At 41.8% G+C, this 9,084-nt stretch overlaps 1 protein-coding gene across 1 annotated transcript in view; it reads left to right on the forward strand.

The window, feature by feature from the left end:
- The first annotated feature begins 795 nt into the window (after window positions 1-795).
- Window positions 796-9,084, forward strand: part of LOC100564467 (catalase) — a 22,145-nt gene continuing 13,856 nt past the window's right edge. The window contains exons 1-4 of the mRNA XM_062967865.1: window positions 796-901; window positions 2,936-3,107; window positions 4,018-4,128; window positions 6,701-6,831. Coding sequence (XP_062823935.1) covers window positions 836-901; window positions 2,936-3,107; window positions 4,018-4,128; window positions 6,701-6,831 — 480 coding nt within the window. The 5' untranslated portion in view covers window positions 796-835. The remainder of the gene's footprint in view (window positions 902-2,935; window positions 3,108-4,017; window positions 4,129-6,700; window positions 6,832-9,084) is intronic.

Raw genomic sequence — 9,084 nt, forward strand, 5'->3', positions numbered from 1 at the left:
CTATGACTTGCCCTCACATATTTGTACATGGCTATCATGTCTCCTCTCAGCCTTCTCTTTTGCAGGCTAAACATGCCTAGTTCTTTAAGATGCTCCTCATAGGGCTTGTTCTCCAGACCCTTGATCATTTTAGTCGTCCTCCTCTGGATGCTTTTAAACAACTGATGCTTTAAAATGAGTTCACCCCCTGCTTTATTGTGTCTTCTGTCCATTGCCTGAGTGGAAAAGAGTCTTGTGTCATTCAGGAAGACGAAAAGAAACTGGGTTCTGCAGGATAAATGAAGCTGTGTGTGGGTTGGTCCTACTGGGCGACCCCCCCCCCCCTAGATATTTGGGGCTTTTCCGCTTTGTCCTCCAGATGTGTGGGACTTCAGCTCCAGAATTCCTCCTAGAGACAATACGGAAAGCATTTGGTCCCATGCTCAAGGGAGGAAGCACTGCTGAATGCGAGAGGGAACAGAGAATTCTGAGTGTGGGTCCTGCAGGAGTTTGCGACTTCAACGGGTAGAATTTCCGACAATTGGCCAAGTTGGCTGGGGCGCCTGAGAATTGTAGTACAGAACATCTAGAGGACCAAAGTGTGGGAATTACAAAATAAAGCAGAGAGAAAGAGGGCTCGTTTCCTTATCGGCCCTGTCTGTGCTGCACAGGGCGGGGTGGGGGAGCGTTTGTCTCCAGCCTTCCTCCCCGGGGCAAGAGGCGGGGACCTGTCAGGGTGCTGCTGACTCGGGTACCACCTCTTGCCAGAGCCCTTCTTTCTCCCGCGGCTCTCCCTTCCTCCCATCCTCCGGAGAAGCGCCTTCCTTGCCCGTCTCCTCCAGCTCCAGCCTCCAAAATGGAATGTCACCGGGACTATGCCAAGGAGCAGCTGGAGCATTGGCAGGAGCAGTGCGGCCGCCAGGTACACAGACCCCCCCCCCCCCCCCCCCAGGAATCTATTGGTATGCTCTGCCCGGCTCTCGCTCCTGGCTTCCTTTGGGACGGACTGGCAGAGAGCTTGGGGTGGGGGGCGGAATGGCGCTTGGTGGGATTTTGGTTGCCATCCTTTCCCTTGCCATCCCTTCCCAGTGAATATTTACCACTTCAAGTAGAGAGTTTGTCCAAGTACAAAACAGTGGAGCCGAAGACCAGCACTTCCAGGACCTTTGGCTTGAATGGAAGCGTTTGAAACCCGTTTGATTTCCATGGGAATAAGTGCTAATGCCTAGGACGGTGGAGCATTCCTGCAGGTCAAAGGAGCTTTTCCTCTTTTGCTGTTTAATCCTGGTGCTCAGGAGCAGAGGTCATGGCAAGCACCCACTCAGTCAGCCTTTAGAAAAGTGTTAAAAACCTGGCTCTTCCAGTGCGCCTTTGAATAATTAAACCCCATTTAAACATAAATCGCTCTATCTCACACTTTACTCTGTTCTTTGTTGGAAGTAACTTGATTTCCTACCCCACTCCTATTCTCCTAGAGAATATTTCAGCACTTTGTCCATTTATGCTTCCAAATGGATTACAATTCCTATTTTTGCACTTTTGTCTAGACCACCCTCCCATTTTATTCATTTTGTCATTAAATGGCGGTCTTTGCATTTTATCATTTTATTATTTTATTGTTTCATTATTGTATTATATTGCATTTCTATGGTTTTAATGTGCTTATTTTATCTGTTTGAAGATGTTGTCTTTACATATATTTTATTTTGTTTATTGTTTGTTCTTTGGACTTGTCCCTGAGTTAGCCTCCCCAAGTCTCTGCAGGGAGATGGAGGCAGGATTGAAAAATAAAGTATTATTTTATTGTATGACACAGCAAACAAGATAGATATGCTGGATTTTGTATCACAAAATCATTATTATTATAATAATTATTATAATAAGTATTATTATTATTATTATTATTATTATTATTATTATTATTATTATTGTTATTATTGTTATTATTATGGCAGAGGAATTGCCTGTTACCTGAGTAGGACCAAGCAAGAGTGTTATTACATAATGTTGTGTAGTTGGAATAGAACTCAAACTACAATTCACATGAAGAAAAAAGTGGGTTGATAGCAGCACCTGCAATAATGAGAGTTTATTCAAGTAATGGAGGAAAGAAAAAGGCCAATGAGGTTCTTTCACAACTGTAGGTAGTTGGTTAAGTCACATACTCTCAGCCTCAGATGAAGACAAACATGCAGCTTTGAAAAAAATCAGTGTCAGAAACAGGCTAAAACAAGCATGGGCAAACTTGGGCCCACCAGGTGTTTGGGACTCCAACTCCCACAATTCCTAACAGACGGTAGGCTGTTAGGAATTGTGGGAGTTGAAGTCCAAAACACCTGGAGGGCCCAAGTTTGTCCATGCCTGAGCTAGAAGCTTGTATCCTTGGCCTTCTTTTTCTCATGTTAGTCTCAAAGTCTTTCAGATGGACCTTTTCACAGATGTGCCTTTGTCTCTTCCATATATATTTGTTCATAGTTTATGAACATATTTGTTGTAGTTTATGTTCAAGTTCAGAGTAGTTCACTACCAAAGTTTTCTCACCCAAAATAACAAACATCTGTGTTACTTGCCTTACATACTTCTAAGAGTGAAATCTTGCCTTTACAATCAAACTTGAAGATTTCTGCTTAAAGTGTCACTTATGTCCTAGCATATTGAAATTAGATAAATGATGAGGTAATCATATTTGCACACGTTTGTATAAGAATTGAGCTTTTGCAGCACATTTATGCCTTGGGGTTTGGTTCGGTGGGTACCAGAATTTGTGGATGCTCAAATCTCATTACATACAAAGTTTATAAGGTACTTTATCATAATATTGTGTCCCTTATAAAAAGGCAACATCAGTGTAGATCGGCCCTCAATCTGATTGCTTTCTTTAAGCTGCTTAAAATACAAACAATTATGTATCTTTTCCATTGTTTTGATTTTGATTATTTTCTCTTGTTAAACCTAGGGGCCACCTGCCTTGACCAGGGCAGCAGGAATCCCAGTGGGAAACCATCGGAATGTCCTGACGGTGGGTCCACGAGGTCCCCTCTTGGTTCAAGATGTGGTTTACGCTGAACAGATTACACATTTTGACCAAGAGAGGATTCCTGAAAGAGTTGTTCATGCTAAAGGAGCAGGTTAGTGTTAGAGAGAATGTAATGTTTTTCCTTGAGAGTGCGATTTGGCATTAAGAAGGAATAAGAAAATATAGAGTTTGTTGAACTGCTGCTTCCCACAGTCTATAACAAGACTTGGAGCTGGATCAAATGAAATATTTTATGACTTCTTCCCATACTTGCTGACCTACTTTTAGGAATCATGATATAATCTGTGGAATCCTTTGTTGTTTAATTCTGTTATATTTTCCTTTACTTTCCCAACATATTTTAACTAGCTCCAGCTTTTCCTTGCAAACTGATTTTCCTTAATTTATTTTCTGAATCTTTGTGTTTTTACCTTTTAATATTTTAATTCAGAATTTTTTAAGTAAAGAAAATCTACCTGACATTGCTTTGCACATTACATGAGTGACCCATACTGAAAAACACACAGTGTAGCCAGGAACCAAAGAATTGTGAATTTAACTTAGGGCACAGCTACACTGACCTGTTATCCTGAAAGGAGGCAGGGGAATCAGCTTTGTATCAGCCAAATGATGCACAGAGCTGATTTGAGTCAATGTGGTTACCATGTTAAGTCATAGGCAGCTCTAAATTCTCTCTGAGAATCTGGAGCAAACCCTGACTTTGGGTCTATGTAAGATGTTCAATGGATTCTGAGACAAAACCACTCAGCACTGTTGTTTACACAGCATTCCCTATTCCCTGGACTTGGGTGGCTGGGATACTCACACACACACAACACACACTCAGGTTGACACGCACTGCCCCCCTCCCATTCTCTACCAGTAGCTATCAGAGAAGAGCATTTCTTGTTCCTTTATTTGTGCCATATGTATGATCAGTGTCAGTTACTTTATTTGATATTTTTCTCTTAAAGAACCTGATTTTTTTTAACTGAAAAGTCACATTTTAAAAATAATTTCAGGTGCTTTTGGCTATTTTGAAGTGACTCATGATATCACCCAATATTGTAAAGCAATCCTATTTGAGCACATTGGTAAAAGAACTCCCATTGCCGCTCGACTTTCTGCTGTTGGTAAGGCTTTTACAAATATTAGTTTGTATTTCAATTGTTTTATTTTATGTGCCATCCACTGATACTTTGATCAATTATCTTCACTTATCTCCTCAGTGAGAAAGTCTTTGATTCCTCCTCGTTTTCCAAAATACTATTAAACAAACTATGAAAGAGTCTGTTAGCCATATCTTATTTATGTATTTATGTATTTATTTATTTATTTATTGTGTCAGAAGCAAATTGACGGTACTTTAATAATGTATTTTGAAAAACACAAACAAAGTAAAAAGAACTTGATATTATACTAGATTTCCTTTGATTTTGAGCTGGGCACTTGGAGTGCCTCTAGTGTCACTGTGAGAAAGCCCTCCACTATGCATGTGGCATGGCCCAGGCTGCATTGTAGTAAGTGGTCTGTGGTTTGCTCTCCTCTGCACTCGCATGTCATGGACTCCACATTGTAGCCCCATTTCTTAAGATTAGCTCTGCATCTTATAGTCCCAGAGCGTAGTTTGTTCAGTGCCTTCCAAGTCGCCCAGTCTTCTGTGTGCCCAGGAGGGAGTTTCTCATCTGGTATCAGTCATGGATTGAGGTGCTGGGTTCTAACTGCCACTTTTGGACTCTTGCTTGCTGAGGTGTTCCTACAGGTATCTCTGTCGATCTTAGAAAGTGTTTATTTAAGGCAGGGGTCCCCAAACTTTTGAAGCAGAGGGCCGGTCCACAATCCTTCAGACTGTTGAGGGGCCGAATTATCATTTGAAAAAAGAATACAAACAAATTCCTATGCATACTGCACATGTCTTATTTGTAGTGCAACAACAACGAAAGAATACAATATTTAAAAATGAAAACAATTTTCACCAACATAAACCTATTAGGATTTCAGTGAAATGTGTGGGCCTGCTACTGGCCAATGAGATAGTCAAGTTAATTAGGATTGTTGTGTGCCTTCAAGTCATGTCAAACTTTGGCCGAGACTAAGTCTAAAATTAATTATTTATTTACTGCATTTATTTACTACATTTATATCCCACCCTTCTCACCCCGAAGGGGACTCAGAGCAGCTGTATGTACATACAATATATTATATTATTAGCATAACACAATATTAGCATTATATATTACTATATTGAACTATACCACTATACTATTATATAATATGTAATATATACCATATAATTAATATTATTATATGGTATTACTATTAGTATTATATTGTAAGATAATAATAAGATTATTATCAATATTATATGTATATACAATATATTATATTATTAAAACTGATATAAAATATTATATTATAAAACTGAGGGCGGGGGCCAGGTAAATGACCTTGGAGGGCCGCATCCGGCCCCCGGGCCTTAGTTTGGGGACCCCTGATTTAAGGCATTGGAGTGCTGGTTGATATCCGAACAGAGGGAGGGCCAAAGACGTGAATGCCTTGGTCCTTTCATTATTGGCTACTACTTCCCAATGGATGTCAGGTGGTGCAATACCGGCTAAACAATATAATTTCTCCAGTGATGTAGGGCATATAGACATCCTGTGATGATGCAGTATGTCTCGTTAAGGGCAACATGCACTGTTTTAATTTGGTGAGATGTATTCCACACTGGGCATGCATGTTCAGCAGCAGAGTAGCAAAGCACAAGGTCAGATGTCTTCACTGTGTCTGGATGTGATCCCCGGGTTGTGCTAGTCAGCTGTCGTATATTATTTCTAGCACCCACTTTTTGCTTGATATTCAAGCAGTACTTCCTATAAGTCAGAGCACGGTCCAGGGTAACTCCTAAGTATTTGGGTGTGCTGCAATGCTCCAGAGGGATTCCTCCCCAGGTGAACCTCAGAGCTCGAGATGCTTGTCTGTTCTTAAGATGAAAAGCACACGTCTGCATTTTAGATAGGAATCAGCTGTTTTTCCCTGTAGCCATATCTTAAATCCACCCCATTTTAAAAGAAACCCTAGTTTCTTGTCATTTGTTAATGTTATCTAATGCTACAGCAAGAACTGAGACAGAAAATGTATTTTGATTTAGAACAATTGCACTAAATTTACTTAATTATATTGGCAGAGAAATGGTGACCATTTAGCCGGTCTGCTTCTTAAGTTATAGTGAGAAATGTCTTTCCCTGTCCCATAACAATATAAATATATTTTACATCTGAAACTTTCATATCACTTGGTACTGCCACTGAAGAAGTTGATTTATATCCATGGAAGCTCATGAATATAAAAAAACAATTCATTTTAACGGGGCTCCCCCATTTTTCTCTCCCTCTTCCTTCCTCTGTATAGTCAGAAAATAGTTCAAGACACTGAATAGGGATTATTAAGACTGTTTATATTAGGTGATGGCTGGGAAGGCAAGAAATTTGTGGAAAAAGCTTTTCATGAATTTGTTCCTAAGGTAACTTAGAAATTTAATGGTATCAGTGAAATCCTCTGTATATAAAATACATGACTTTTTAATAGTAACATCCAGTAAAACTGAAACAAAAGTTAGAGAACAATTTCTTTTCCAAATATATTTTTGGGATTGACTGCAATTTCCATTGTCTACTATTGGTATGGTAACCCTTTGTTTTATAGTTGGTGAATCAGGTTCAGCTGACACAGTTCGTGATCCTCGAGGCTTTTCAGTGAAGTTCTATACAGAAGATGGTAACTGGGACTTTGTAGGGAACAACACTCCCATCTTCTTTATTAGAGATCCAATGCTGGTATGTTAGATCATGATGTGCATTTATCTGGGTTATGAGTTATGACTTAAACCAAGGAATGTATGAATTGGAAGAGAACTCCAGACTTTCTCCTCAATATGTTCCCATCCAATGCTAATGCAATAATTTGTGGGCTTTGTCTGTTAGCTGGGCTTCATTTTCCAAGCTCCAGAACTACAGCCGTGTCAAGGACCAGGTTATGCACACAAAATAACATAGAACATTAAAAGCAAGCAAGCAAGCAAGCATCCACTCAGTTTATATTAACTCTCCCAAATGACTCTAGGGCTGGGAGGTTTTATCCAAGCCCACCTTATGTTGTTTACCATGCTCATGTAAAATGCCTCTTGGCCAAGCTCTTGTTTTCTGAGCTCCAGGAATTGAGGCTATGGATATAATGAGAGCTAGTGGCTCATACCAGAGCTGGCTCTACATAATTTTCAAGAGTAGGCGAACAGAATTTTGCCCCCCCCCCCCCCAACACACCAATTGCTCCCATATAAAATTATCAAAGCAGATAATCCACATTATCTGCTTTGAACTGGATTATTTGAGTCCACACTGCCATATAATCCAGTTCAAAGCAGATGATATGGATTTTATATGGCAGTGTAGAAGGGGCCTTCTACACTCCCATATAAGATTATCAAAGCAAATAATCCACATTATCTGCTTTGAACTGGATTATCTGAGTCCACACTGCCATATAATCCAGTTCAAAGCAGATGATCTGGATTTTATATGGCAGTGTAGAAGGGAACCTTGTTGCCTGTCTGCAATTCATCTGTTTTCTCTGTGTTGCTCTTTATTCACTGTCCTGGTTTTAAAGTGTTTTAATGGTGGTTGCCAGGTTTTGCCGATTTTCAATGGTTTATATAAGTATGGAATAATGTCCAGTGTGGGAGAAAGAACTCTTGTCTGTTGGAGGCATGTGTGAATGTTGCAACTGGCCACCTTGATTAGCATTGAATGGCCTTGCAGCTGCAAAGTCAATCAGGGAGGGTGGGGACAAGTGGAGCGTATATATACCTGTGGAATGATGTCCAGGGTAGAAGAAAGAACTGTTGGAGGCAAGTGGGAATGTTGCCATTGGCCAAATTGATTAGCACTGAATGGCCTTGCAGCTGCAAAATCAATCAGGGAGGGTGGGGGCAAGTGGAGCGAATATATACCTATGGAATGATGTCCAGGGTAGAAGAAAGAACTGTTGGAGGCAAGTGGGAATGTTGCCATTGGCCAAATTGATTAGCAATGAATAGCTTTGCAGCCTTGCAGCTTCAAAGGCTGGCTGCTTCATGCCTAGGGGAATTCTTTGTTGGGAGGTATTAGCTGGCTCTTCCTGTCATAAATGTGGGTGAAATGTCAGGAGAGGGATATAAATAAATTAATAAAAAGCAGGAAGCTGCCAGGCTTTGAAGCTGCAATGCTATTCAATGCTATTCAAGCTGGCCAATTCCAACATTCACACTTGCCTCAAGCAGACAAGAGTTCTGTCTCTCACCCTGGACCTTCCATAGGTATATAAACCCCACTTGCCTAGTTTCCAACAGACCTCACAATCCCCGAGGATGCCTGCCCCATGGGCGAAATGCCAGAAAACAATGCCTCCCGACATGGCCACACAGCCTGGAAAACTCACAACAACCCACAAATAAAAAGCAGTTTTAAATCCTGCTCTAAATTTCTAGCCTACCTCGCAGGGCGCGCGTTGCTGGCCTGGCTGCTGCTAATGGAGGAAAGCAACAGGAGGGGGCGTGGCTTCCAGGCACGGGAGAGGGAGGGAGGCCAGTATCGGCTGAAACAGCGCCAAATAGCCAATGGGAGCCCATCCTGAACAAGTAGGAGAGATCCACCCGGCCTTTCCCACTTCGTGTGTCCTTTCCATTTTGCATGTACAGGCAGCCCTGGCTCTCCGGCTGTAAAGGCAAAGGGGAGGGAAGCCGAAGCAGGTCCAAGGAGGCCAACCTGGCTCTCATCTGCTGCCAAACGGGGGAAGAGAGGCACTGCTTTGTCCCAAAGGGCGCCCGCCCAGAGCTTCAGCGAGGCTCCTTTGCCCCAGCGCCCTCCAAAGCATCTCCAGGAGGCAAGCCCCAGCAGCCTGGACTTCAGCTCAGCTGGGCAGTCCTTTCCAAACTCAATAGCGCCCCTGGGAAGGTGGCGCCCAACGTGGGGGCGTGGCCAGCGTGCCGTGTTGGGCCGGGCCTGGCTCATACTAAAGGATAAACCAAAGAAATCTGACAATCAAAGCATTAT

Source organism: Anolis carolinensis, chromosome 1 (genome assembly GCF_035594765.1).
Source record: "Anolis carolinensis isolate JA03-04 chromosome 1, rAnoCar3.1.pri, whole genome shotgun sequence".
Classification (NCBI taxonomy): Eukaryota; Metazoa; Chordata; class Lepidosauria; order Squamata; family Dactyloidae; genus Anolis; species Anolis carolinensis.